Source organism: Fonsecaea nubica (genome assembly GCF_001646965.1).
Source record: "Fonsecaea nubica strain CBS 269.64 chromosome Unknown Scaff73, whole genome shotgun sequence".
NCBI classification, from domain to species: domain Eukaryota; kingdom Fungi; phylum Ascomycota; class Eurotiomycetes; order Chaetothyriales; family Herpotrichiellaceae; genus Fonsecaea; species Fonsecaea nubica.
The window spans coordinates 22,253-50,069 of NW_019173746.1; the positions used below are offsets into that span (position 1 = coordinate 22,253).

The 27,817-nt window shown below is 54.8% G+C and overlaps 11 protein-coding genes across 11 annotated transcripts; 7 read left to right on the forward strand and 4 right to left on the reverse strand.

The window, feature by feature from the left end:
• Positions 1-702: 702 nt before the first annotated feature.
• Positions 703-2,316, forward strand: AYO20_08764 (hypothetical protein; the record flags this gene model as incomplete). Its single annotated transcript, XM_022647040.1, has 4 exons — positions 703-1,299; positions 1,362-1,463; positions 1,518-1,579; positions 1,638-2,316. The coding sequence occupies 4 exons, from the start codon at positions 703-705 to the stop codon at positions 2,314-2,316; spliced, it is 1,440 nt and encodes a 479-aa protein (XP_022496960.1).
• A 217-nt stretch (positions 2,317-2,533) lies between these two features.
• Positions 2,534-3,416, reverse strand: AYO20_08765 (hypothetical protein; the record flags this gene model as incomplete). The annotated part of the gene is made up of 4 exons (XM_022647041.1): positions 2,534-2,822; positions 2,882-2,952; positions 3,014-3,117; positions 3,173-3,416. The coding sequence occupies 4 exons, from the start codon at positions 3,414-3,416 to the stop codon at positions 2,534-2,536; spliced, it is 708 nt and encodes a 235-aa protein (XP_022496961.1).
• Positions 3,417-4,087: 671 nt separating this feature from the next.
• AYO20_08766 (hypothetical protein) lies at positions 4,088-5,253 on the forward strand (the record flags this gene model as incomplete). Its single annotated transcript, XM_022647042.1, has 2 exons — positions 4,088-4,626; positions 4,692-5,253. The coding sequence occupies 2 exons, from the start codon at positions 4,088-4,090 to the stop codon at positions 5,251-5,253; spliced, it is 1,101 nt and encodes a 366-aa protein (XP_022496962.1).
• A 2,144-nt stretch (positions 5,254-7,397) lies between these two features.
• Positions 7,398-9,980, forward strand: AYO20_08767 (hypothetical protein; the record flags this gene model as incomplete). The annotated part of the gene is made up of 6 exons (XM_022647043.1): positions 7,398-7,763; positions 7,843-7,876; positions 7,936-8,127; positions 8,209-8,789; positions 8,845-8,901; positions 8,955-9,980. The coding sequence occupies 6 exons, from the start codon at positions 7,398-7,400 to the stop codon at positions 9,978-9,980; spliced, it is 2,256 nt and encodes a 751-aa protein (XP_022496963.1).
• A 728-nt stretch (positions 9,981-10,708) lies between these two features.
• On the reverse strand, positions 10,709-12,079 carry AYO20_08768 (hypothetical protein; the record flags this gene model as incomplete). Its single annotated transcript, XM_022647044.1, has 1 exon — positions 10,709-12,079. One exon carries the CDS (start codon positions 12,077-12,079, stop codon positions 10,709-10,711), a length of 1,371 nt encoding a protein of 456 aa, XP_022496964.1.
• Positions 12,080-14,391: 2,312 nt separating this feature from the next.
• AYO20_08769 (hypothetical protein) lies at positions 14,392-16,522 on the reverse strand (the record flags this gene model as incomplete). The annotated part of the gene is made up of 6 exons (XM_022647045.1): positions 14,392-15,005; positions 15,071-15,354; positions 15,407-15,637; positions 15,692-16,193; positions 16,255-16,319; positions 16,428-16,522. The coding sequence occupies 6 exons, from the start codon at positions 16,520-16,522 to the stop codon at positions 14,392-14,394; spliced, it is 1,791 nt and encodes a 596-aa protein (XP_022496965.1).
• A 573-nt stretch (positions 16,523-17,095) lies between these two features.
• AYO20_08770 (hypothetical protein) lies at positions 17,096-19,226 on the forward strand (the record flags this gene model as incomplete). Its single annotated transcript, XM_022647046.1, has 3 exons — positions 17,096-18,148; positions 18,226-18,602; positions 18,752-19,226. 3 exons carry the CDS (start codon positions 17,096-17,098, stop codon positions 19,224-19,226), a joined length of 1,905 nt encoding a protein of 634 aa, XP_022496966.1.
• A 353-nt stretch (positions 19,227-19,579) lies between these two features.
• On the reverse strand, positions 19,580-20,972 carry AYO20_08771 (hypothetical protein; the record flags this gene model as incomplete). Its single annotated transcript, XM_022647047.1, has 2 exons — positions 19,580-20,747; positions 20,797-20,972. 2 exons carry the CDS (start codon positions 20,970-20,972, stop codon positions 19,580-19,582), a joined length of 1,344 nt encoding a protein of 447 aa, XP_022496967.1.
• Positions 20,973-21,484: 512 nt separating this feature from the next.
• Positions 21,485-22,146, forward strand: AYO20_08772 (hypothetical protein; the record flags this gene model as incomplete). The annotated part of the gene is made up of 3 exons (XM_022647048.1): positions 21,485-21,619; positions 21,682-21,991; positions 22,043-22,146. The coding sequence occupies 3 exons, from the start codon at positions 21,485-21,487 to the stop codon at positions 22,144-22,146; spliced, it is 549 nt and encodes a 182-aa protein (XP_022496968.1).
• A 623-nt stretch (positions 22,147-22,769) lies between these two features.
• On the forward strand, positions 22,770-24,356 carry AYO20_08773 (hypothetical protein; the record flags this gene model as incomplete). Its single annotated transcript, XM_022647049.1, has 2 exons — positions 22,770-23,151; positions 23,209-24,356. 2 exons carry the CDS (start codon positions 22,770-22,772, stop codon positions 24,354-24,356), a joined length of 1,530 nt encoding a protein of 509 aa, XP_022496969.1.
• A 1,161-nt stretch (positions 24,357-25,517) lies between these two features.
• Positions 25,518-27,645, forward strand: AYO20_08774 (hypothetical protein; the record flags this gene model as incomplete). The annotated part of the gene is made up of 7 exons (XM_022647050.1): positions 25,518-25,611; positions 25,668-25,754; positions 25,829-26,422; positions 26,490-26,641; positions 26,739-26,850; positions 26,952-27,366; positions 27,534-27,645. The coding sequence occupies 7 exons, from the start codon at positions 25,518-25,520 to the stop codon at positions 27,643-27,645; spliced, it is 1,566 nt and encodes a 521-aa protein (XP_022496970.1).
• Between the last annotated feature and the right edge of the window lie 172 nt (positions 27,646-27,817).

Consider the following 27,817-nt stretch of genomic DNA (forward strand, 5'->3'; position numbering starts at 1 on the left):
AGGCTGTGTCCTTGACGGGGAAAAATAATGGTGAGTTATCCTCGTGGAGGTGTTTTATGAGATCCTTGACGGGAGCCTTCTACATAAACCTCACGGTAGGTCTGTCTGATTGCCCATTGTCTGTGCCTGTCTCTTCCTGGCAAGTTCGAAATGTATTTCAGCAACGCAAATATACTTTTGCCCATTCTCGTTCTGCAGGGCCTCGTCCTTGAGGCCGTTCCTGTGGAGGCAACAACGGTATTATCTGACCGAGCAGCCTTTCGCACCTTGAGACCTATTACAAGACATCCCCGGCTCTCCAGAAGAAAAGCGGACCTCAGACCAGTTCACAGCGCTGAACTGGGATATGCAGACGGTAACTTCAATTTGACAGACAGAAGAACCTGAGGCTGACCGCCATGTAAGGCAATGGTCAACAAAGTCCGATCTTCTTCTCCTCTATCCAGTTCCAGTCCGACAAACCAGTACTTGTGCTTGAGCAGATGGAGGACTTCCTTGCGGACATTCAGTGTTCTGACAGAGACATCACTATTCTATTCCACACCACTGCGGCTTTCCAGGAAGCAAAACAGTTATGGAGGGACCTTGACAGTGCCTATGTTGTCGCTAATCATGCAAATTGTTCTGATGACGAACAGCGGACCACATTCCAGTAAGCGATATGCCGGTCCACATTGGCATCAGACCAGATCTCATGCAATGATGGCACTAACTGAACCAAGAATCCGCTATATTACCTTTGAGAAAGATTACAGCGTTGCAATTCTCCACACAGAGAAAGTAACATGGCAAGATGCCTTCCAGAACTTCCACTTGAAGTTCGGACACATCAACGAACCACATTCGCCTGTCCAGCAGCCACAACACTTGGATCGAAGACAAATCTCCGACGAAACAACGCCAACATCAACCTCCGCTCCACTGGACCTGACAGCAACGTCTTTGATCCCCACGGACACCTCGACCGCAACGTCCACTTCCCTGGCTATTGACCTCAGCCATGGTGTCCAAGACTCTTGGTTTCCTGACACTGTGCAATCCACCGGCACCCAGCTCCCCATCAAAATCGGCTGCAAAGAATGCAGCACCAACGGCACTTTAAGCCTCGCGCAGGGCGAGTGGAGCGTCCTCTCCCCGGCCGACTGGATTGGAGTCGAGGACTTGACGGACATCGTCTCTGCCGGAAATGTGCAGCTCGCTGTTGAAGGGTTCGTTGCGCATGTGGAGGTTTCGATCGAGCCTAGTTTAAAGGGAGACATGAGTCTGTCCTTGTTCAAAATCCCGGTTTTCGGATTCTCGGTAAGTTGCAAACCATTATGATCAAGTCAGTAGAACCATGTCCTAACACGCGCTGTGTAAAGATTCCAGAGCTCGGGTCTGGCGGCATTCTCTTCGAGCCAACATTGTCCTTGGGATGGGAATTGTCTGGGGGCATTGAAATGTCCTATGGTTTTGAGTTGAAGGTATATTCCCTTGGACTATAAGCAAGGGCTCGCTAATATTCGTGGTATTTGCAGATCCCGAATCTTTCAATCAACCTCGATTTTGCAGACCCGACCTCCTCGAATGTGACAGGGCTGTAAGTCTCCACAAACACGAGGCTACCATTTATGGGGTGGCTGACTTCTTGTCCGCAGTGACGGCATATCCATCACGGACGTCCCCTTCCAAGCTAATGTCTCCGACATCGATCTCTCTCTCAGCCTCTCTCTCACGCCACGAATTACGCTCGGCATTGAAATCCTGCACGGCTTGTCCGCCGAAGTCGGCACATCCCTTGACCTCCCCAAGGCCACCGTCGCCATTACCCAGCTGGCCACGACTTCCGTAAATGCCAGTTGTGCAGATTCGAGCGAAGCGCCAGCCTTTCAGGCCGATTTTGAAGAGCAGTTCCACAATCTGACTCATGTGGCCATGGGTGTCGAGTTGGGCGCGGGCTTCGACATGAGTGCCCGAGTCGATCTGCTTCCCAATCTTGCCTTCTCTAGCGCTTTGGAGCTGGCGACTGTGCCTGTGGCCGCACTCCCAACGCGGTGTTTGGTATTCCAGACCGACGCCCCTTCGGGACCGGGGTTTACACCAGCGGTATCAGCGCTTGCACAGGTCCAGGCTCGAGCTGTGGCTTCCGCATCTGCTGCTTCGGCCTCTTCTGCTTCTGCTGCTGCAGCGTCTGCCGCCGCCACAGACCAAGGCGGGTCAGCTAACTCCGCCGAAAATGCGGCACCAGGTCATATGGGTGCTTGGCTCGATTCTCCGATGGAAAGAATGTGCTTTTATGTGTTCTTGGTCATGGCTGGCCTCTTCATGAGTCTGTAACAATATAGTGTTGGAAATTATAAAGCACATGGCCCAGTAGCTGCTAGGCAGTGTTCGATGCGAAGATAGATGCCGAAAATGAAGCATGTATTCCCTGAGCTGTTGAATTCTGGCAGACCCCCAGGACGTATTCCGCCAAAACGTTTCACCTATTCCGTAGTTTGCTAATACACGCAGAAAGCTGGCCACTGAGAATTGCCCTGGCACTGATTCCTCATCACCTCGACGGGCTCAAAGGTCTGTTGAACCCACCGACACGATTCATGTACTGCCTGTAGGTAGTCTTCTTTTCCTTCCTCACGCCGTAGATCTGGTTCCCAGGCACCTTGGTGTTGTGTGTCGTCTTGAACATGGTAAACCCCATCATCTTCCTCAGTAGGGCGTCTTCGTCGTCTTCATCAATGGCCATGGTATCGCCGTTGGCTACAGGTTTGTCCGCATGGGCTGACACATGCTCTTCCCCTCTGGGCTTTGGTGGCTTCACGTCGTCATCCTCGGTCTTGTTCCTGTCCCGCGGTCTAGTCCGATCATGGTCGCTTCGCCGAAGAGGGGAGCGTGTGCGCACGGCATCACGACCGCCGTTCCTGGCCGGTGAACGTGATCTTGAGCGTCGGTGGGAGCGTTCGGCTCGGTGATCTGTGGTCGCGTGAGCACGGGAATATGTATGGATTGTGGAGTTCAGTGGTTTGTTTGTTACCTTTTGATTCTCGCTGTCTGTCACGGCTCCTCTCTCGCCGACCGTGGCCATTGACATCTCGGTCTCGCCCACCGGCACCTCCTCCTCTGTCTCGATTTCGATCTCTATCGCGCTCGCGCTCCTTGTCCCTATTCCTGTCCCGGTCCCGATCTCGCTCACGGTGCGTCGGTCTCTCTCTGGATCTGCTCCGATCCCTCCGTCCGTCGGGGGTGTCTCGCGACCTCGATCTCCTTCTGCGCTCGTCGTCTCGTCTGGGTCCGCGGCGATCCTCGTCCTGGGTGTCGCGCGGCTTGGGCTTGTGGTCACGTCCGCTCGAACTAGGCAGGGAGTCTGGCGTCTCGTTCTCATCCCACATGGCGGCACTCGTTGTGCGTTTTGTGCGTTTCGCTGGACGTTCATCCATGGTTGCAAGACCGCCGGAAGCCTCGAAATGTGACAAACTTCTGAATTGGGTCCGGGCAGGGTGTCACTGCGGAGCAGGTGGAAATTTCGGTGGTTGTACCAGATCCTTTCAAACTTATCGAGAGAGAGTATGCCGCGACGTAGAGTACGCTGGATCATTCGGCGACGGTGACGCAACACTTATCAGAATATGCTCGGAATCGTTCCAGCAACGCAGAAGAAGGTATTGTCGACTGTTGAAACTATTGTCATCTTATAATTTGAGGTCTTTGGTGGTTTGGGGTCTATTTTGTCTGTTTTTGCGAGTTCTTTTGTGTTGCAGGCGTGTAGAGAAGACGAGGCTGAGCTCATCAGGTGCACTCGGCGCAAATGCAACAAACTCACCAAACAAAGCAAACTTCGTCATTACTTTCCCCTCAACGGTCGAGGCACGCCAGGCTGAGCGGTCACGAACACCCTCTTCCAGTGCAGCCTACTTCTACACGTCTTTCTACTTACGAAACACTCTTCTCGAATTTGTATCACCAATTATCGATTCTTACTTGTGTACTCCAGAGAACCTGAGATATATCAGTCATCGACGCGCGCTGCTAGCCTCAGCAGCTACAACCTCAGCTCTCCGACCAACCCCACCCCGTCTCAGAGCAGAATCGCTTGCTCTCGAGTCAAACCATGCAGTATCTTCGCTCTGGTCTCGACCAGCTTCGCGACCGCTACGCGCCTATCCGACACACCTCGACCTTTCGTAGTACAGGCCAAATCACACCGGAAGAATTCCTGCTCGCGGGAGACTACCTGGTCTACAAATTCCCCACCTGGTCATGGTCTGACGCCTCGAGTCCTGCGCGCCGGGTCAGCTATCTCCCCCCAAACAAGCAATTTCTCGTGACGAGAGGAGTGCCCTGCCACAGAAGGTTAGATGAGAACTTTGCGGGTGGACACGGCGCGGCGGATGATCTGGTCAGAGATGGATTCCTAGGCGGCCCCGACGAGGAGACTGGTGGCGGTGAAGACGATGGCTGGTTAAGGACGGGAGGGACGACCGAGAAAGAGCAAGAAGGCCTGAGAGCGGAAGTGCGGACGATGAGTGAGAGTGGGCATCTTGGACAAAAAGCCACCGAGGAAGAGGACGAGGAAGAAATCCCGGATATGGAGGACGAGGACGATGATAATGAGGCTATCATAAGAGATAAGGGTGAAGGCACATCTGCGTAAGACACTCCTCTTCCATTCCAGGTTGTTTCGGGATGCGTTCATACCCTGACACAGTTTACAGGCCTCTTCGGACATACACACTCTACATCACCTACACACCCTACTATCGTACTCCACGCATGTACCTCTCTGGTTACCTTTCTCCCAGCGAGCCTCTGCCACCGCACCTCATGATGGAAGATATTGTCGGCGACTACAAAGACAAAACGGTCACCTTGGAAGACTTCCCCTTCTTCGACAACAGTGTTAAGATGGCGAGTATCCACCCTTGTAAACATGCCAGCGTGATGAAGATCCTCCTCGACCGTGCCGACGTGGCCTTGAAGCTTCGACTGGAGAGACAGAAAGCGACTGGCACCGCCGCCAATATCTCAGGCATGGAAGGTCTGATTGACGATACGGCAAATCTCAGATTGGCTGAGCAAAAGCGTGGACATGAAGCGGGTGTGAAAGCTGCTAGTGGCGGCGCAGGAGATGAATGGGAGGTATTGGATGAGCAAGACAGCAAAGAAGAGGAGAGCGAGAAGGTGGCTATCCGGGTAGACCAATATTTGGTTGTGTTCTTGAAGTTCATGGCGAGCGTAACGCCAGGGATTGAGCATGACTTTACCATGGGCGTTTGATGGATACACGGTGGGCAGCCTACGATGACGGGTACGAATATGATATGAATGGGACAGGGTTGGGATATTGGGCTTCTGGGAGTTGCACAGAAGGGCTGAGGCTGTTCCTCAGGTTGATTATATCAACATCAAGAAAGTTATATTCTTATGGGCTGAGACAAGGAACTGAGATGGCATTGTTGTTTCGTCCCATCCTAGAATGCTCCAAGCTGCAGTGACCCCTCGTCCTATCTTCAACGTCTGGAGAATGTAGTATCTTCCATCCACGTCGATGATGTCTTCTCCGACCGACCATCCATGCTCGTATTTATCGAATGTTGATTACTCGCCGAGTCTGCTGTATATCATGGCCCGCCCCGGCCAGCTGACCATTGTCATCGCTTACCTTGCCCGACATCACTAGCCACTTCACCTGCACGAAGTACCAGAGCGGGTAGAGATGTCACGCCTGACCTTGAACAGAGCGCATCTCGAACGCATGCAGAAGTGTACGTCATTTCCTACTCGTATTTCTTCGCCGCCCTACAGATGACTGGATGCATATTCGACATCCTGGCCGACCGGTTCTTAGCAGTCTCATGTCCACGACTGCGCTGCCAGGGTACCCCATCTTGATCGACCCGACTGCTCAGGCTGCGCCGCACAAAGACGCCAACAGAGAGGATCAACTGGTCGAGTCGTCCATGCTGGTTTACGTCATTCTGTGGAGTTTGAGCGGCGATACGCGGCTCGTCAGCAAACGCGTTGTCTGACTTCACGTGCGTAGGCTGCGTTTATCTCCTGAGATCAGGTATTTTTCTGCGGATTTCTAGCTGATGGCCCTATGGAGAGAAAAAGAGGGAGACATGGGTATCTTGCAGTGCCGAGTACGTGGCATGCATCATGTTCTCTTCCCTCACACCCTGCCACCTGCGCATCTCCATGAAAAGCCGAGATGCTCTCCACAGAAGCGGCGGCCTCACCGATCTACCAGACAGTTGGACACACAAAGTGCACTGGTCTCCCAAAGTGGGCCGCGGGAACTATGCTACGTCCGCAAACCCGAGATTCCAGTTCACAAGGCTGTGCTCTCGGGGAAGCTCGAACCACTAGGTCAAAGCAAGAGAGAGATCGAGACACGGCTTGATTTCCTTTTGGCTCCTTGGCCATGTGGCATTCAGGGATCATACACCAAACCAAGGCACATTAGTGGCAGGACTTGGGACGGCTGAAAAAGGTGCAGAGATGGGCATTTCCAAGGATATGTCTTTCCGAAGAAATGATTACAGCCTACTGAGCTTGAAGATCAGTCCACTATTCTCACTGGTACCCAGTCCTTTACGAGGTACATGGTTATCCGATTCAGATCAGGCTGGCACATCTGGTGTGACCACACGGTGGAGCGGCCCGCGGCCCTCAACGCATTGTCCTCGTACGACTTGGATTCGAAATGACACATCCGACGTCGCTCAAGGTTACTCTATTGAGTATAGTGAGAGATGTTTGGGAATATCAAGGCTGCAAATTAGTCAAGGGCGCTTCACAGGTGTTCCGCCAGGTGCCACGAGAATGTCAGCAATTCTGGTCGTCACCTGCTGTACGACCCAGACGAACAAATCGCATGTCAACCTCGCTCCTCTTTGCTTGGTTCGAGCATAGCCAACAAGGATTAGCAATATCAAAATCACCACTGGTCGACCAGACCTCTGATGCTTTACTGCAGGAACCCTGGATCGAGGTAGGATGCTTTCCATCCCATTCCCTGTCACAGCACAATAGTTTCCGAGCACGCACATGAGATGGCATCTATTTTGGACTTGTTGTCGACCAATTCAATGGACCCATGTCATGAACCTCTTCGAGCAGGTGAGCTTCAGAACTGTGGTCCTCTTCTCGCTGAACGTGTACACTTTCAGACGACCGGTGCTGACAGAAAGCGGTACTTTCCTTTGCGTTACCTGATGTCGTTCCGTGGCCTCTTGCATTATGCACCGTGACGCACCGGATGGATCTTGATTTGGAGGAGGGAAGCATGACGGGAAGAAACGGCCGTTCGGATATCTCTATATAAGAGCAGCCATGGAGAAGACAATGGCATCCGTGACATCTTCGTGTGAGTCAAACAGTTGCCCTTGAGACCACATCACGCAGTCTCATTCTCAACCATGCGCCCTGTCTACAACCTTCGTGTTCTGCCGGCCATGATTGGTATCACGGTCACACTCCTCTTCTTTATTCGCGGAACATTGGCTGCTTGTCCGTACATGCAAGGTGGGCAAGGATTTCAAGGGCAATCGTCGGAGCATGAGGCGAAGACCTACGTGAAACGGCAGACGTCGCTTTCCAACAGCACAGATCCTGTCGACACTTTTCTTGACCAATTTACGCTCAATGACACCGACACGTATATGACTTCGGACGTTGGTGGACCAATACAGGATCAAGAGAGCTTGAAAGGGGGGATCAGGGGACCTACACTTCTCGAGGACTTTATGTTCAGACAGAAGATCCAGCACTTTGATCATGAACGGGTGGGCACAATTTAGAGAATGAGAACACGACACGTGCGACTGGAGAGAGTACTGAGCTAACGTCTTTGGTTGTACCCAGGTCCCGGAGAGAGCTGTCCATGCGCGAGGCACAGGTTCGTTCAGTGTCTCGGCTGATTGCGCAGTCTCTATAGATTGCTGACTTACCGCCCAGGGGCTCATGGTGTCTTCACAAGCTACGCTGACTGGTCAAATATCACCGCGGCTTCGTTTCTCTCTGCAGCAGGAAAACAGACGCCCATGTTTACCCGGTTTTCTACTGTTGCAGGAAGTAGAGGCAGCCCCGAAACGGTCCGAGACGTCCATGGCTTTGCCACTCGTTTCTATACCGACGCCGGAAATTTTGGTAAGCCCCCTATTGGGCTGAGAATTGTCTGAGAATTCTGGAGTGATCAGAACACATTCTAATCGATATCCAATATAACAGACATTGTCGGAAACAACATTGCCCCCTTTTTCATTCAGGATGCGATCCAATTCCCTGACTTGATCCATGCCGTTAAACCGGAACCAGATAGAGAAATTCCACAAGGTGGCACCGCTCACACCACAGCGTGGGATTATTTCAGTCAACAGCCCTCCACTTTGCATACCCTGTTCTGGGCCATGGCGGGCTATGGCATTCCACGATCCTTCCGGCATATGGATGGCTTCGGAGTCCATACTTTCCGTTTCGTGACCGAGGATGGTAATTCGAAGCTGATCAAATGGCACTGGAAGACCCTGCAGGGCAAGGCAAGCCTGGTGTGGGAAGAAGCCCAGGTGTTGGCGGGGAAGAACATCGACTATCACAGGCAGGATCTGTGGGATGCCATTGAGGCCGGTCAGTATCCAGAGTGGGAACTGGGAGTACAGATCATGGATGAGGCCGACGAGCTCAGCTTCGGATTTGACCTGCTCGACCCGACCAAGATCGTGCCAGAGGAGATCGTGCCAGTCACGATCCTGGGTAAGATGACCCTGAACCAGAATCCTCGCAACTATTTTGCCGAAACGGAGCAGATCATGGTAATATCACTCATCGGCACTACTTCTGACGAGAACAAGGCTGATGCGGCTACAGTTCCAACCAGGACATATCGTCCGTGGGATTGATTTCACAGAGGATCCTCTCCTCCAGGTATGTCTACATGTTAGAGCCCGCCACGTCCACCGGCTCACCTTGTCTACTAGGGCCGAATCTACTCCTATCTCGACACCCAATTGAACAGACACGGGGGCCCCAACTTTGAGCAGTTGCCTATCAACCGACCCCGGATACCTATCCACAACAACAACCGGGATGGAGCTGCGCAGATCTACATTCCGCTCAACGTCAACGCTTACACGCCTAACACGGGCAACAACGGCTCGCCCATGCAAGCTAATCAGACTGTAGGGGACGGCTTCTTCACGGCCCCAGGCCGTACAGTGGGCGGGTACCTCGTGCGGGAGAAGTCGTCAACGTTTGCGGACGTGTGGTCCCAGCCGCGGATGTTCTACAACTCGTTGATCCCGGCGGAGCAGCAATTCCTCATCAATGCGATGCGCTTCGAGACCTCGCACATCACGTCCCCAGTCGTCAAGCAAAACGTCATCACGCAGCTGAACCGCGTCGACAACGACCTGGCGGTGCGACTTGCAGAGGTGCTGGGAGTACCTGCCCCAGCGCCGGACCCGACGTACTACAACAACAACCGCACAGCGTTTGTGTCCATCTTCAACTACTCGCTGCCGACGATCGCGGCGCTGAATGTGGGCATCCTGGCCAGCGTCACGGTTCCAGACTCGATGGCACAGGCGACCGCGCTGGCCCAGGCCCTGTCGCAGGCCGGCGCTTTCCCCCTCATTGTAGGCGAGACGCTGACCGGCGCGGTCAACCAGACCTACTCAGCCTCGGACGCGAGCGGGTTCGACGGCGTCATCATCACCACGGGGACTGACGCCCTCTTCACCACAAACTCGTCCACCTCGGCCCTCTACCCCGCGGCCCGCCCGCTACAGATCCTCCTCGACGCCTACCGCTGGGGGAAACCTGTCGGTGCCCTGGGAGAAGTCACTGCTTCCACCGTCTTCGGACCCGCTGTCGCCAACATCCCCGCCGGGCCGGGCGTGTATACCCTAAACTCGACGGACACAAGGCCGTTTGTGACCGCCTTTGAGGGTGGGCTGAAGACGTTCCGCTTCGTCGACCGGTTCCCGCTCGACTCGTCCTCATGAGGTCGGCAACGGTAGCGACGCGAGTGGCCAGTGGTCAGGTCCACCAGGACCAGAACCAGAGCAGTCATTCAAAGTGCAGGAAGGGGAGTCGAGAGTCACGAAGGGAATCCCTCCCCGAAGCTGGCCTCTCACCTCCTTGTCTATTTTTGTTCTTCTCTCTCTCTCTCTCTCTGGGTTATTTGCAGAGAGTCCCTCGATACATATCTATCTATATTCTACGCGCACACGCGCACGCACACAGAAGAAAGCGGACTACCACGTCACCGATGACAAGATCAGCTGTGTGTGTGTGTGTGTGCGCGTGCGTGCGTGTAATGGGCCTACCTAGCCTAGGAGGATCCGGGATTTATCCAAGTCGGTTCGGCGGACTGGAACACACGATTAGTGTGGTTTTGTCGGCAAAATAATGATAATAAAGGAATGGTGGTGTATGAGATCCCTGTTTGCTATTTCCTGTTTCTGAGCTATAGGAAGTGACTGCCTGTAATATGTTCCATTGTGGTTATCCCCTTTCTTAACAGAAACTCCGTAAACACCTCGCTCGTAACCGAACTCAACACATCCCATCCAGTACAGAATACACCGCTTGTAGTGCCAACTTGATAGCATTCGAACCACAAGTCTAACCCCGTCCAGAGTCAAGACTCGACTCCCCTCCCCAAAAAAAACTCAGTGAGAGGTATAGACCCATGTGCCAGCTATCCAGCTCTGGCATCCACGGGTCTTGTCTACTCCTCGAGCGGTTCGGCCATTGCATTGGCCACCGCAACGGGCAAGGGGACCGGAGCCGGAAGAGGAGCAGGGGCAGGGGCAGGAACAGCCTGTTGCATGCCCTGCACTGGTGCCGGTGCCGGTGCCTGTGCTTGAGCGGGGGCTGGTGCTTGTGCTGGTGCTTGTGCTGGTTGTGGAGGTCCCGGGCTCACTGATTGAGGTCTGCTGGCGACGGGTTTTCTCTGGGGAGGGGAATTGGGCATGGGCATGCCATTCGCAGTGCCTGGGTTGAGGTTGTTGTTGTTGGGGTTACTGGGCGGAGGAGAGTTGTTGGGAGGGTTGGTGACACCGTTGGCACCGTTAACACCATTGACGCCATTAACGTTGTTGGCGCTGTTCATGGGTGTCGGTCCATTCGGTCGGGGCTGTGCCTGTGACGGGGGCCCGTTACTCGGAGGAGGTCTCTGTGCCATGTTCGGGTTCGGGCTGGGGCTGGGGCCAGGTCTGGGACCGGCCTGTGGATTCCCATTGACTCCCTGAGGATTGGGAGGGCCGTTGGGTCTGGGTGCTCCACCGCCCGGAGCTCCATTCATGCCTTGAGGATTGGGAGGGCCGCTCGGCCTGGGCGGTCCGCCAGCTGGATTGCCGTTAGGACCTTGCGGATTGGGAGGACCACTTGGTCTAGGCGGCCCACCGGCTGAAGGCCCGTTGCCGCCCTGGGCATTGCTAGGAGCTGGAGGCCTCGTCGGGCCGCCGGATGGAGTTCCATTGACGCCCTGAGAATTGTTCGGGCCACTCGGTCTGGGTGGTCCACCAGCGGGAGTCCCGTTAACGCTTTGCGCATTGCCAGGGCCAACAGGTTTCACGGGAACGGGGACGGGGACGACCGCTGCCGGAACCTCACGAGGACCCGAAGAGTCCTTGTCGTTGACCCATTTGAAGACAAAATACAAACCAATGCCGCAAAGCCAGACAAAGACGCCCACGCCGGTGGTGAAGAACAGCGTCGGCAAGAGAATGATCAAGGAAAATCCCGCCGCAGCCGTTACAAACAACAACGCCCCGAGCAGAACAACGAGTACTCCGGCAAGCAGGGAGAAGATGAAGACCGTGACGGTCATCAGTCCGAAGAGGAGGAGTGGGAGGCCGCTGATGGCGGTTTGACTGAGCAGGAAACTTGCGAGGTACGGTCGGTCCGTGGCGAAGGCCAACAGCCAGGCTTTCCATTGTTGGCGTTGCCGCGGCGGGAAGAAGCGGTCGAGATAACTGCTGGACAGGGTTGCCAGGTTGTTGACGCCGCCTTGCATGATGCTGCTTGCGGCGGCGACGCTGGGAACTGCCAGCGAACCGCTAGGGGCGGGATTGGATCTCGGAGGATTGGCGGCCATTGGATCTGAGGTGCTCAAACGTCGTGAAGCGTTGAGCTTGGCTTGGGGAGACCTTGAAGACCTTTGGCAGGATTGATCAGACAGTAATCATCGGATGTTTGGACAAGCTTTTGTTATTATTGTGATGTTGCGATGGTGGTGGAATCGCGTCGGGGTCTCAGGCGCGCAGTCACTTCGAGCATTCATGGCTTGGAGGAGAGAATGAGAGGAAGGATCTTTGCTCGGAGCTTTGTACTGCGCTATATGGGTACATTGATTCGACCGATGAGGATTGGTGTCGTCTGATGGATGGGTTCAATCTGGAGGCGTGGGTTGATGGACGAGTAACGCGAAGGGGGGCTGAATCTCACGCAGGCGAGGCGAGACTGCGAATCTGCGAAACTGACAAACTGCGGGCGGTGCCAAGGTGGATATTCGTGAATGAGACCAGAAGAGGCCGTTTCTAAGTTTGTACACGATGCTCACCCTGCGATCCTCCGAGACCGATTTGGGTTCAAAGATAGATCTGATCACATCCCGTAGCGGGACTCGCCATGCCCGAGAAAGCGGGAAAGGGAGGAAGAGATGTGGAGATCATTGTGTGCCACCAGTCAGCACCAACGCTTTACCCATCTCCTCGTCTGCAGACACTATGTTCATTGGCCAGATCAAGTACTCGAGTTCTACTATGCTCAGTTCACTAGTGACCCTATTATTTGATTACATTGCCCGCCTGTGCCTGGATGACATCCTGTTTGGTGTTGAACGCATTATTCCCTTTGTACAGCACTCTAGATCCAACCTTTTGCTTCCTGCGTTCTCAGCCTGCGCCATCGAAATGGCCCCCACCACTCGAAGAGAGGATTGCGCAGCAGCGCGTTGTGGCCAGCGCGTCAGAAGGCGTCAGGGTTGTCTTGTTCTCAAGGATGGCGCATAATAAAGACTCGTCAGAAGTCAGGGTTGTTCGCTTGAACCCTGGAGTATTGTCTGCTCTGTACGTCGAAGACCCCACAAGATCCAGTCCTTGAGTTCGAGACCTCTATATCGCGCGCCCCATGGTTTGTCCCATGCCAGGCAAAGCCACAATGGGGCCAGGGTAGAAGTCGAAGATAGAGACTCACGCCGGACAGCCCAAACTAGAGTTGGTCCGAAGGCCTGTATTTTACAGCGGTGTGTTGCGGACGCCGCTGGCCATGGGAAGAGCTGATTATATGTCAGTCCCGCCCCGATATCTGATCATGTATGTAAGAGGTGCTGGAGACATTTGTGGATATGTCAGGGTGGGTGTGGCATCGTGGATAAGCAGAGGCTGGAATTATTGAGGCAATGATGACACTCACGTGAATTCGCGAATGGCTTCTGGGTCTTGGCGCGTTTCTCACGAATAGGATGAGACGCGACGCAACCCACGTCATTGCATCTCTATCGTCTAAATACCGTCTCTCTCCCCATCTCAAGTCTTCTGAGCCGCGGCACGACTTCTTCTGATTAATTATCGAACATCGGGATTCATATTGGGCCCGAAGGCCTCCCTTCGAAATTTTGTTGCCCAGCTGGATAATCATTTATGAGTTCTCTGTCCCTCCAAAGCCAGAAATCGTTGAAGTCAGCCAGGTGACAGCAGCCATCCCCCTCTCAGCTAGCACATCATCAACTCGGCCGTATGAATCCCCGATTCGAGGTTGGTCATTGACGATTCAATCCAGGCCCCCCCGTCGCCTATCTACATGCAAAGCAACCCAGCTTGGTCGCACGGCACTGCTATGCGCCTATAGTCGCCAGATGCTAGGCACTCCGAACCACCTGACCCGTTCGCTAGACCCTTCACCTCGGTTTAAATCCAGTATCTAGTATCAATGCCCTCTAGGCAGCATCTCCTACATACAGCAGCTGTTTGGTCCTGCTCGGGATATATCTCGACGTGTCGAAGAATTCGAGCGGGGCTGCTCCTTGCCAAATCTGAAGACGGGCGACTCGAATCTGGCAACCGGCCCGCGATGTCGCTAGTCTCCTGGACATTCAGGCGTTGTCCTTGGGAGTCAATGCTAGCTTGGGGGACCAAGTACACCGTAACAGCACAAATGCATTGGGGGTATTCAAGACAATCCTGGAAGTCACAGCCTTGAAGGCCCTCAACTCTGCATTCTCGTGCGGATGGGCGCTACTTCCTTATCCCCACAGGCTTATCAATGCAGAGTCTGCGACAGCAGTCGGTGCCTGTGCACGTGATATAATATGACCTCTTCGAACCTCGCCCGCCGTTTGGTCAAGTGCTTTAAGCACAACACGACAGATGAAGTGTGTCGTTGTCTCCATTTCTTGCTCTCTCAAAGTCACATGGAGAACATGCCACCAATGCCCGGCTCTGGTTCGGCGAACCCGGCCCAGAACAGGTCGTTGAATGGATCCATCCCAAACGCACTGTCGAGGTAGGCTACAGTGGCAGCGTGCTGTTGCTGTGCAGGCAGTTGCGTCGGCAGTTGGACACTGTTTGTTCCGTTCGAAGATGAGAGGCTTCGTTGGAGACAGTTCTGGTGGTAGATCTTCATGTTGGCCCACTCATTGGCGAGTTTTTGGAAGTAGCTGCAATCGTCATTCTTGAGGCGATGCAGTTCCTGAGCCCGTTGGCACAGGGTGTCGAGACACTTGTCCAGCCAGGCAGCTCGTTGGGAGGCCTCGGTGCTCGCGTAGGCCGAGTCGAGGATGATGGACGACTTGGTCGACAGCATGATTGCAAAGTTGACACTGCGCCAGTCGACGGCGGTCCAGTCGGCCAAGTCTTCGAGGCTGCTCTCGAGAGCTAATGAAAGGAATTTCATGATGCCGTTGAAGCAGTCGTAGATGATCGACACGCGGGTCGCAGACGGCACTTGACCTTGGAGGAGTCCATACAATCCCACCTCGCGCATGTATGACCGGATGCTATAATATCCGCGTTGGATACGGTCTGCAAATGCCCCCGAGACATGGTGAGTGACTTGGTTTCCCTTTAGCAATGGGAACATCACTTACTCATGTTGAACATGCCAGGCGGAAGGGCAGCTTTCCAGTCCTCCAACTGCCTCGACAATGCCCTGACCAGGATCTGGACTTTTTCGTCGGTGAGCTCGCCCACTTTCTCCTTGGAACCGTGGTCGAAGTGGTACGTGACCTCTTCGGCCAGACGTAGAGTCCGGACATAGTGAACGAGCGTGGTATCCGACGGATGCTGAGGATCTGCGGCCAGCGATGAAGCACAGTCGTCGAGATATTGGGTATAGGTCAACATGCAGGGTTTTCTGAACATGAACAAACCACTGAGACCGAGTCAGTAGAGATCAGGACGAGGCAGCGGGGCTTGTCTTTTACAAAGTCGAGACGTTGTAGGCGCCGATATAGGCCCTTCGGGCCTCGTAGCCCCAAAACTTTGACGACACCACCTCGTTGCTCTGCGTGAGGGATGACCCCGAATTGACAATCATGTCGTGCTGTGTGACGTTCATCGGTTTCTGGTCGATACCTAGCTCCACAGCCATGGTCACCACCAGTGAGGCCAGCCGGTAGACTTGGGTGGCAACGGGATAAGCATGCCAATGGCACCTAGAGACGGTGAGAACGTTGTTCCCTTCTTCCAGAAGGGGAGTCCGTCCTTACCAGCCAAAGTATACAAGCAATGCCTGTAGGAGATCCAGCGATCTCTCCGACCGGACAAAGTACATCTCCCCTAGATCCTTGAGGAATTTATCCTTCAACGCAGACTGTCGTGCCGGCGTCCGCCATGTGGTGCTGATGAAGATGGCCTGGGCAAGCATTGGTCTCTCCTCGATCAGCGTCGCGACCGTGCATGCCTCGGGGAGGAGCACGTAGGGGAAGTGGTTCGACGACATGCGTCGGTAGTCGTTGAGCAAGCTCTCACACTCTTCCGGGGAAATATCAAGCAGACAGTGGCTGGTGACATCGGAGTGGGTGGAATGGAACCCTGATGGCGACACCAGCTCTGGGTTCTGCGACATGTGTGAGTCGGTATAGGATGGTGTCGGATTGGACATGACCGCCGTCGTCGCATTCCCAGTGGCGTCGCACAGAGTCTTCTGGCTTCGAAGCAACGACAGGATCTCTGTGTAGCTGCTCTCCAGTTGTTCCACCCGACCACGTACTGTCATCCATGTTAGCGACGGGGATGTCCAAACTGTGTAGATTTCTCAGGCGTGCCATACAGCGAGCTTTGCGCTTCCTCTGCTTGACTTCAGGTACTTGACATTGCTTTCCCAGTCTCGCACACCTTTGCGGCCCACAGTCGTCACTTCACTGACCACCAAAAAGAAGGCGGTGCCTTGACAGAGAGAGAGAGAGGGAAGGAGAGACACGGTCGAAACAGTCTGAAGCTCACCTGTTGCACGCATCGCCTCCGTCGTCACTGGGAGCACAACGCAGCTTCTTCTCCCGACACTCCTTGCAGGCGGCGTGTTTTCTCTCTTCGGTCATTTTTGGGTCTTAGTTCATCAAAAGCGTGGGCGAAGCAACAATGCTTGACAATCTTAACACCGGCCCCGGTGCACAAGAAGCCATATAAGGGAAAAGGCCACTGTGGACCTTAAGCCTTCATTATTCAAAATGGACCACCTTGATGCGAAATGCATGCAATGCCATGCTCACGTCTGGCACCGAGTCGGCCGTGAGGGGCGGATTCGGGGGTCGGACACGATAATGAGGCCGATGGGTGCCGAACATCCGAGTTTATCTTTCTCCCTCCAACAACCCAACGCTGCCACCGTATTCCGGCTCTGTCGAAATGACCCTCTCCTCCTCCTGCACGCTTGATCCAGGGACATCTATACAAACCCAATGGCAGATTCGGCGTCCCCCCAGGGACTTCTTGCCAGCGACTCCGAAGGCTTCTACCCGGCACATTATGCAATCTCGAGGGCGTCTCCAGGGTTTGGTGGAGATCTGTCCGCCGCCATCCCTCTGTTACTTCTGGAATAAAGAAGCGTTCACTTCCTCTTGGGCATCTTCTGCCTTGCAATATTAGCTCACAAAAAAACCTGACACCACAACATGGTTTCGACCCCGGGGAGCCCCCGGTCTGAAGCCGTCCCAGCCGCAGCCGCAGCCCCAACGGCATCCGCCCCCTTGGATGAAAAGAGAGATGTGACCACTACTACCGATCCAGATAGCCAACCAGCCCTCTCTCACTCCTCGGCCGAGCAGGATCAAACCCAGACCAATTGGTCCCAGTATACGCTCCCCAAGAGACCATGGCGACGACGGGTGACCGACTTTGGCAAGATCGTGGAAGCCCGGTATCGAGGCAATGGGCTACCCGAGGATCCTTACATCGTGCAGTGGTTGGACCATGACCCGGAGAATCCCATGAGCTACAGCATCTGGTTCAAGTGTGTCATGACCTTCCTCCTGGCCTTTATGACACTGTGCGTGTCGCTGGCCTCGTCAGCATATACTGGGGCCGCGGGGCTCCTCATCCCGGAGTTTCACTGCAGCGACGAGGTGTTCCTGCTCGGCTTGAGCTTGATGGTCTTGGGGTTCGCGGTAGGACCCTTGCTATGGGCACCACTTGCAGAGGCCGTCTCGCGACGGGACATCCTCCTGATCGCCCTGGCCTTCTATGTCATGTGGACCGCAGTGTGCGCCACGGCGCAGAACATCACGACCCTGATCGTCCTCCGCTTCCTCTGCGGCACATTTGGCTCAGCGGCCTTTGTCATCCCTGCGGGCCAGCTTTCCGACATGTGGGAGGCCAAATATCGCGGCGTGGCGCAGGCCGTGTTTTCTGCGGCTCCCTTCCTGGGTCCGACCATCGGCCCTACCATCGGAGGCTTCCTGAGTCCCGCGGCGGGCTGGCGATGGCTGTTTGGCTTTCTCGCGCTGTACGCGGCGATTCTGACCTTTTTGGGCGTCGTGTTTGTGCCCGAGACGTACGCGCCGGTCCTGCTGCGACGACGGGCGAGGCTGCTGTCCAAGGTGACGGGCAAGACGTACATGACCAAGATCGACATCGAGCAGCCGCTGGTGTTTAAGAACGTGGTCAAGCGGTCGCTGAGTCGGCCGTGGGCCCTGCTTTTCCGAGAGCCCATCGTGTTGCTTCTATCGGTATGTTTTTTCCTGCTTGTTTTTCACCTACATACCTTCCAGGTCGTATTCGAGAAAAGCTGACAACTTCTTTGTAGATCTACATGTCTGTCATCTACGGGACGCTGTACCTCTGCTTCGCGGCTTTTCCCATCATCTTCCAAAAAGGCTACGGCTGGAACGCGGGCGAGGAAGGCCTCGCGTTCCTGGGCATCATGCTGGGCAGCCTCATCGGCACGGCCCTCATCGTCTTGGACAACAAACGCTACGCGCGCATCCACGCCGCCCACGGCGGGTTCGCTCCTCCGGAGGCGCGTCTGCCACCCGTCATCGTCGGCGGCGTCGTGACCATCGTCGGCCTGGCGTGGTTCGCGGGCACGGCGGACCCGAGCATCCATTTCATCGTGCCGATATTGGCGAGCGTGCCTTTTGGGATTGGCTTTATGTTGATTTTCATGTGCTGCACAAATTATCTGTATGTTTACCTTACTTTTCCGCCTCTGATATACACAGCCACCCCAGTCTATCACCTATTACCTGCCACCTTGCACCTCCTCCATCTATCCTCCCTGCCTTCCCAAACCCCTCCCACCCTAGTACCAATTTACTAATTGTTCCGGAAAGAATCGACTCCTACGTCATCTACTCGGCCTCCGTGATGGCGGGCAACTCGATCCTGCGGTCGACCTTCGGCGCCGTCTTCCCCCTCTTCACCACGTACATGTACGACAGCCTGGGCCTGCACTGGGCGTCGGCGGTGCCCGGGTTCATCGCGCTCGCGTGCTTCCCCTTCCCCATCTTCTTCTACCGGTACGGCGCCAAGATCCGCCGGCGGTGCAAGTACTCGGCCGAGGCGGCGCGGTATCTCGACAGCCTGAAGAGTGATCTCGAGAGGCAGCGCAGTCGGGCGTCCAAGGCCGAGGCCGAGGCCGAGGCGGGGGTCGGGGACGCTGAGGTTGGGAAGGGCGGTGTGCTGGACCATCAGGGGAGGGTGAGCGTGGGAGTAGACGGCGATGAGAAGGAGATGGATCGGGATAGGGAGCACGAGCAGGAAGTCGACGTGGTCAGGCACGGTAGCGTCAACGTCAATGCCGCGTGAAGAACGAGTATGCTTCCCCGCTTCCGTCCTGGTCGTACATTTTTAGCGTGGTTGATCGGGCGTTTCTCTCCTGGACATTTATGGGTTTGGATACGCTGGCGCTGCGCAGCTGCAGGACTAATGCCATGGCGGTTCTTGGGGACATATGGTCCACACCTGTCAGCCTATACACCCTCTGCATCTAAGAGAATGGAAGACCAGGATAGATGGGTCCGGGACAAAATCTTATAGAGCTGCGTATCTTTGGGTGGGGAGATTTCAGACGCATATCTTGGTAATCAACAAGTATTTTTTGGCATGAGCTGGACAGCACCCAGAAGTAAAAGGCACATTTGCTTTATGAAAGTGGTCCGTCAGTCGCTGAGAAACATTCTCGCGACCCAGTCAATGGCACTTTGTTGCATTTCCGCCTTCATCTGCTGCTGTTTCTGCAGCTGATCCTGTCCTTCATGGATCTGAACACGCTCCTCTGCAAAGCTCTTCTCTCGGCCAAGAAAACAAGCACGCCGCATCAATTCAACCAACTCAAGTCCCTGCGCCCGCATCAGCGCTGCATGGCCCCTAGCAAGATCATCTGCTTCGGAGTTCGGCTGGTGCACATCTCGAACACTCGGAGGTGCCACGAAGACCCCCACATACGGCAAGGTGACGGATTCAGGGTTCCCCACGGCGGGCCAGCGCCTGAGGACTTTTCGACGGCGAGGCTGTGTCGTGGTCATCAATCCGAAACCGCTGTCCCCGTCAATCACAGGCCTGGATTCCTGCGAGTCATCAGTGGCAGGATCAACGGAATCATAATCTCCATAGCCATCGAGTTGATCCAGACTTGTGCCAGTGATCGACTGATCCGCTATTGTACTTGCTAGAGGCGTGTCCTTGCCCGGCGCGCGGAGGAATAGCATCGGACTGGCAAATGGATCAAAGTAAGCGGATGGTGTCTGAAACAAACTCGCTCGTAACCTGATCATCGCCTTGGCCGCAGCAATGACTGATTCCTTCTTTTCCCCATAGCGATGTGTGAGCTTCTGCTTCTGCCTCTTTTGTGAGGTCGAGGATGTCTCAACGGTCTGCAGCTGTTCAACGACGTCGTCCAGCCCGGTCCAGTCTGCCATTGGCTCTACCAATGCAAGACCGTGGATTTCATTCGGCTCCGTCAGAGCCAGCATTGTCGCGAGCGCGCCTCCGATGTTGCTCCCCAAGAGACATATCTTCGGCACCTCCGAATATCCCGCATTGAAGGCAGAGGTTGGAGAGGTGAGATAGTCGAATGCGGTCGCGACGTCGTGGACAGGGACCGGAAAGTATGTGGGCTCTTTCGGTGAAGATGTGGAATCTATGTAATTGCCTAGCCTATAGTTTATCGAGACGAGCGAGGTTGACGGTGGGAAGCTATTTCGCAGCTGTGCGAGGACGTCGATCGACGGGGTGTCCTTTCTCCCTATGGAGGGACCAGGAGGGAGGTGAACGAGTAGATTTCGTCGCCCATGCTCTTCTCTCGTTGTTCGGTTCGGAGAGAAGACACTACCACAGTTAACAACAGACGGCTGACTTGTCCACAGGCGTCACATACTCGACTTTGACACTCCCACTGAGTCCAACCGGCAGCTCGAGACTACGGTGTTTCCATGTCTGCGAGGTCGACTGCGACGCGAGGAGCCTTTTCTGATGGTAGTCGAAGCGGGGTATGCGCCCTTGCGCGGGCCGAAGAAAGGTGTTGAGGCCTCGACGGCAACAACATGAACTCATCACATGTCAGAAACTTTGCACGGTCTCCAAGCGCGAGCAGCACGATACAATTTCACTCGAATGCGGCGAGAGAAGACGGGAGACGCGTTTCGCGATAGCCGATGAGGAAGTGGGAGCCTCGTCGGCCGGGGTTTGTCCAATCATGTCACCGAGGCAAGACCAGGCTCGCCTGTCAGGAGACGCACTTGAAGTGGGCGCAAGGTACTTGTACTTGACCGTAATATTATACGGCGGACTAAAACATCCTGCCTCCGCAACACTTACCGCCAACTCCCCGGGCACCACCAGGATGTTATCGATGCCGTGGTGGCCGTGAAGGAATCGGTAACCATCGGCACTGACTCGATGCTGGTGGTGGTACTCGGTACATCAATGCTCCAGGTCAATCGCTGGCGCTTGCAGTCCCTCCTCTGATGTATAGACCATGAATTTCCTCATGTTCCTCATCCTTATGTGATCTGCTCAGTTGGCCGCTCCGAGTCTTAACCCCCAGTCTTCCACCAGACTTCACAATGGCCAAACCCGACAAATTCTACACCAAAGACTACATGTTGCGGCCAGGCATGTCATTTGCCCTTGATATTGAAGACCCTCGGCAGAGAGTGGAGGAATTCATGAACAGATACAAAAGGGAGCCCGTCGATGAAGTATGCTCTCACCCACAGGGACGATTCTTCGCGAAGGCGGATTCTGACAAACAGACCGACAGGGCTTCGAGGAATCTCTGATGACAAGAGACCTCAAAGTTGTTAGCGCGACGGGGCCGCCACATGTCGCGGCTGTCTTCGAGATGGAGATCCTCCCCGTGTACGGCACCCGTATGGGCAATGCTTCGGGTGCCGCCATCAGCCTCATCCATGATGTTTGTACAACGATGGCCATGGCGCCTCTGGCGCGGAAAGACTTTTGGCATTTCGGCGGGGTGTCTAGAGTCCTTAGTGTCACCTACTTGAGGCCGACAAAGGTGGGCACCAACGTGTTGATTGAATGCGAAGTTCTGCAGGTGGGAGCCCGATTCGGTACGTACCGCGGTATGGGTTTGGAATGAGAAACTGATGTTCAAAATTCAGCGACGATACGAGGGGTCATGAGGGACAAAGCCACGGGCGACATCCTCTCCGTCTGCGAGCACAACAAGGCCAGCATCATCTTTCGCGACAAGCCCAAGATTTGAATACAGAAGAAGCCGATCACCGCGGGTATTCCACTCCGTCGCCTAGGAGACTTCTGGATATATCAGTCAACATCTCTGCCGATTGTCAATATCAGCGATCAATTTGTTGCCCGGAAGTGCCACGCGACAAAGGAGAGCATTTTCTATTCTCGTCCGGCTCCAGTCAGCCACATTGACGTCGATTCAGCTAGGATGTATCTGATAGTTTAACATGTGGTGCCAGCAAACTCTTCGGCGAATCTGGTCTAAGCCGCGCAGAAACTTCCCGCCACTGTTCAGCCACTGACACGCCACAAACATCCGCGATACGAGTTGCCCAAGACCACTTGACAAGCTTCATGGATTTCATTGGTGGAAGCCACAACACCACTCCAGGGGAAAGCGAGCCATGATCTCATCCCGCTCGGGCGTTTCTCTGCCAGGGAACTCGTCGAAATCCCAACCAACGTGGGATTCTGCTTTCCGCAAAGGTTGGCCAGGAGTATTTTATAGATAATGCTTTTCCTTCTCGTTCATATTCGTCCTCGATTTCTTCTATGACTTTGGTCTTCTTCCACATCGATTTAATCTTATAGAATTCATTATAATATTCTTTGGACATTTCTCCCACCTTACTGTTCGCAATGGGCGCCACTCCCGAGAACTACTGCATGCTGCAGGGTTTCGAATGGAACGTCCCTGCCGACCAGAAACATTGGCTTCGGTTGCAGAACGCGCTGCAAGACCTGAAGAACATCGGGATAGACAACGTCTGGCTCCCGCCTGCGTGCAAAGGACAGGGCGGCGACCAGGCCAATGGCTACGACATTTACGACTTGTATGATGTCGGCGAGTTTGAGCAGAAGGGATCCAAATCTACCAAGTGGGGTTCCAGAGAGGACCTGGATCAGTTGAGCAAGAAAGCGCAAGAGCTGGGGATTGGTCTGTACTTCGACGCGGTGCTGAACCACAAGGCTGGCGCGGACCGGAAGGAGAAATGCAGGGTCGTCGAGGTGGATCAGAGTGGTAAGTCCTGAATCATAACCATGTTGACAAGTTCTCTTAGGCTGATTAGTGTCGCAGATCGAAACAAGGACATTGGGGAGCCGTTCGAGATGGAGGCCTGGCTGGGCTTTGACTTCCCCGGGCGCGGCGACAAGTACTCGGCGCAAAAGTACCACTGGGAGCATTTCTCGGGGACGGACTACGACGCAGCGACCGAAAAGACTGGCATCTTCCGCATCCTCGGCGACAACAAGCACTGGTCCCGTTCCGTGGGAGACGAGGCAGGCAACGCCGACTTTCTCATGTTTGCCGACCTCGACTACAGCCACCCAGAGGTGGCCAGGGATGTCATCCACTGGAGTGAATGGGTGGTCGACGAATTCAAGCTGAAGGGGTTCCGCTTCGACGCCTGCCAGCACTTCTCGGAGCGTTTCACAAACGACCTGGTGAAAAACCTGGAGGACAAGTTCGGCAAGGGCCAGTTGTTCCTGGTCGGGGAGTATTGGAGCGGCGACACGCAGGAAATGCTCGAGTGGCTGAACAACATGCACCACCCCTTCACCCTGTACGACTCGCCGCTGGTGTATTCCTTCTCACAAATCTCCAAGACCGAGAAGGCAGATCTCCGAAAAGTGTTCGATAATAGCCTGGTGAAAGCCAAGCCCGAAAGCGCGGTGACGGTGGTGATGAACCACGACACGCAGCCAGGGCAGACGGTGGAGACTCCCATCGAAGGATTCTTCAAGCCGATCGCCTACGCTCTGATCTTGTTGAGGAGAGAGGGTTACCCGTGCGTCTTCTACGGCGATCTCTACGGCATGAAGGGCAAGCAGGCCGAGCCACCGGCGTGTGGTGGGAAACTGCCTCAGCTCGTGCTGGCCCGGAAGCTCTTCGCCTACGGAGATCAGGACGACTATTTCGACGAAGATCCGAATTGTCTCGGATTCGTGCGCAGGGGCACCGAGGACAGGAAGGCCGGCCTTGCCTGCGTCATGTCGAATGCCGACCCGAAGACAAAGCGGATGTTCGTGGGCGAGGAGCACTCGGGAGAAGTATGGACTGATGTGCTGGGTTGGCAGAATGAAGAGGTCACGATAGGCGAGGATGGCTTTGGGGAGTTCATGTGTCCTGGCACGAGTGTGAGTGTGTGGGTGAGCAAGGACGCCGAGGGCAGAGACAGGATGGACCAGCTGGACTTTGACGCCGACATTTACGCCAAAGCGTAGACAGGACCCTGTGTCCAAGGTGATTGGGATATAACGACATTACACAGGCTTTTGGCGTGGCAGGATATGGACTGAAAGGAGCGGACAGCTATAGAACTTTTTTTTTCTTTTGGAAAATCGGTGGGAAGGCAGAAAGAAAGCCATGGGTATCACGAGACTTGCGTTTCAATGTGCAGCCTGATGCTACGATATCCAGTCATTATCACCGTCGTCGTGATCCTCATCCTCATCGCCAGTCACGGCGAGATGGATCAAAGGGTGGGTCGGTGGAAGAGCTGAATCAAGGTCAACGAGCTATTCGATACCAGGCTAAGCTCCTCTTGCAACATCACTTCAAGCGAGATACCCCCTCGTCCATTGATACTCCAAGATCCTCCTATACAATTTCCCTCCAATTTGTTGAAGGCGGTCAGGCGGCCAGTCAAGTCAGGCCAGACACATCCATCTCCTCCACTTCCCTTACCTACTTACCTACCAGCCTACCTGGGTACCTACCTATCCTAGATAATGGATACCATCGACATCCACCTAGCTGAATACCTAGCTACTGGGCGCCTAGACGCCTATGTAGACACCTGACTAGATCCCTAAGTAGCTGGGACGCTAACTAGTAGATCAGATACATACCCGCTCGCAGTGTGGTGCGGTGCGGTACGTCGTACTCGTTCCAGAGCGCATTCGTTCTTCGGCGTCCTCCTCCTCCGCGTGGTTGTTTTTTTAAACAGCGAAAACCTCCTGAACGAGTCGTGTCATTCAAGTCGTGTCGTGTCAGGCACGCAGCGCCAGAATCAGAGCCGGAGAGTGTTGGAAGCCTGATGTGAGGCGCACGCACGCATACTCTGTCAATCACAGGACGTCGTCTGCACAGGTACAGACACAGATACAGACACAGATGATCATTCAGCCCTCGGTTCAGGGTGTGGGTATTCTATCTGTATTCCATCTGAGATGCACGCATCATATCTGGATGTCTGTATGGCCACGGCTACTGCTACTGCTACGGCGAGGTCGGGGAGAGGCAGCCCGACGCGCTCTTCGTTGCGGCACTGGAAATGGATATAATGAGACAAACAGCACTCTGCATCGAGAGTGAGCCTGTTCTCTGCGAGATACTCTCAGATATTCTACAGAGACAAGTCATAGCTATCTTTAACGACGATAATGGATACTCGCCTCATCATCACAGTGGCCGCGGTATGCTTCATCCTGGTTCGACTGCTGTCTCTCGGCAAGCGAAGCCCGAAAATGCCTCCAGGTACTAAAGTACCCTCTCCTGGTAGATTTAATGGGGGTCTGACAAAGAGGAAAAAGGCCCGCCGACGCTGCCCATCATAGGAAACCTCCATCAAATGCCCAAGAAGGATACCCACCTACAATATCAGAAATGGGCGCAAGAGTGTAAGACCCTGGAATTGCCTTCTGAAGTTGTCATGCCTGGTAGAGCACACGCACATGAATTGACATGGTCTCAGACGGACCGATCTTCTCCCTGAAACTGGGGACTCAGGATGTCGTTGTCCTCGCAAGTGGCGACATGATCAAGCGCCTCGTGGACAAGCGTAGCAGTAACTATGCAGACCGACCTGCGCTGTTCATGCAGGACATCTTCGAGCACTCGCGGATCATCATGCGAGGTTACGACGACCTGTGGAAAGTCGAGCGGAAACTCTACCACCAGTTCCTCAACAGCACAAAAGCCGCCCGGTACACGCCGTACCAGGACCTGGAGACGAAGCAGCTCTGCTTCGACCTCCTCCAGCGTCCCGACGACTTTGAGGCGCTCATCACGAGGACAACGCTGAGCGCGGCCACCAGCATGGCGTACGGGTTTCGCGTGACGGACCCGAACAACCCCGTCATGAAGGAACTCCTCCACAACGCACACGGGTTCTTCACCATGGTCCACAAGAGCCAGTTGCTAGACTGGTACCCTCAGCTGCGCTGGATCGTGCGCCGGGTCCCGTCGTTCCTCTATCCAATGTATCGGAACGCAAAGGAGATTTTCCGTCGAGAGAAGATCCAGTTCCACCAGCTGCTGCACGATGTTCGCAACAACCCACTACCAAGTATAGATCCTCAGCGCTGTTGCTTCTTCGGACAATAACAAAAAGCTGACTCGTCCTGCACCGACAGGTTTCGCGTCAGATATACTTCGAGCGCAAGAGTCTTGGGCGGGAAAGCCAGAAGGGGCCATCCTGACGGACCATGCCGCAGCATATATCGCTGGGATTGCCATGGAGGGGGCGACAGACACGCAGAGCAACCAGCTAGCGGGATTCATCAAGGTAAGTATGGACTCGGAAGTGTTGTGTTACAGCCGTCGTCACAGCTGACTCCTCAACCAACCTCCACAAGGCCATGATGCTGTACCCTGATGTCCAGAAGAAAGCGCGTGCGCAACTGGACGACGTCGTCGGGACCGATCGACTACCTCAAGTCAGCGATCTCGCCAATCTGCCGTACATTCGGCAAGTTATGAAAGAAGTTGTCCGCTGTACGTCTCCTCCTACCCACCATCCATCCATCCATCCCTCCATCTCCTTGTCCACACCCCAAAACAAGACGTGAGCAACGGGCTAACTTGGCCACAAACAGGGATGCCAACCACCGTTGCCGGAGCGATCCCGCACGCCGCGCGAAACCAGGACGAAATCGACGGATACATCATCCCGCAAGGAGCCACGATCGTGCTGGCCGTGTGGGCAGCCAACAACGACCCGACGCTGTTCCCCCAGCCGCGCGTGTTCGACCCGTCGCGCCAGGACCCGGGCCTGTCCATGGGCGAGGCCGCGCTGGCCAGCGACGTGCGCGACCGCGACCACTGGACGTTCGGGGCCGGTCGGCGCATCTGCCCGGGCATCCACGTCGCCGAGGGCACCATGATGCTCAGCATGGCGCGGATTTTGTGGGGGTTCGAGATTTCCAGGGCGAGGGACGGGAATGGGCGTGAGATCGAGGTCGCGCCGGACGAGCTGACGCAGTCGATTGCCGCGAGGCCATTGCCTTTCAAGTTGAGTGTTTCTTTCTTCCCTTTTCTTTTCCTCCTACCTAGCCCGATGGTCCTCCTTCATCCGCCTATCTCGTTCCTCATCGACCTTGTCCATGTCCATGAGTTGAGTGAGAGACACGACAAGTGGAGTGTCTTGCCTTTGCTGACTGTGCTACACGGTAATTTAGATGCGACATCCGAGTCAGAAGTGACAAGCACGCAGATATCGTCCGCAAAGCCTGGGACGAGGCACAGCACGTGCTGGACAACGCGGGCAATTATCGCGTCAATGTGCTGTGAATGCCTTTTGTGTATGGACGAAGCCGATGATGGATGATGGATTGTAGATCATGTCCCTACCTACGTACCTACCTTCGTACCATCTTGCTCATGGGATTGGAACATGGCATCCTCCCCCGCTTTCAAGTCACTTGCCCATGTCTGCGATACCACCCAACTCGCCAAACACGTC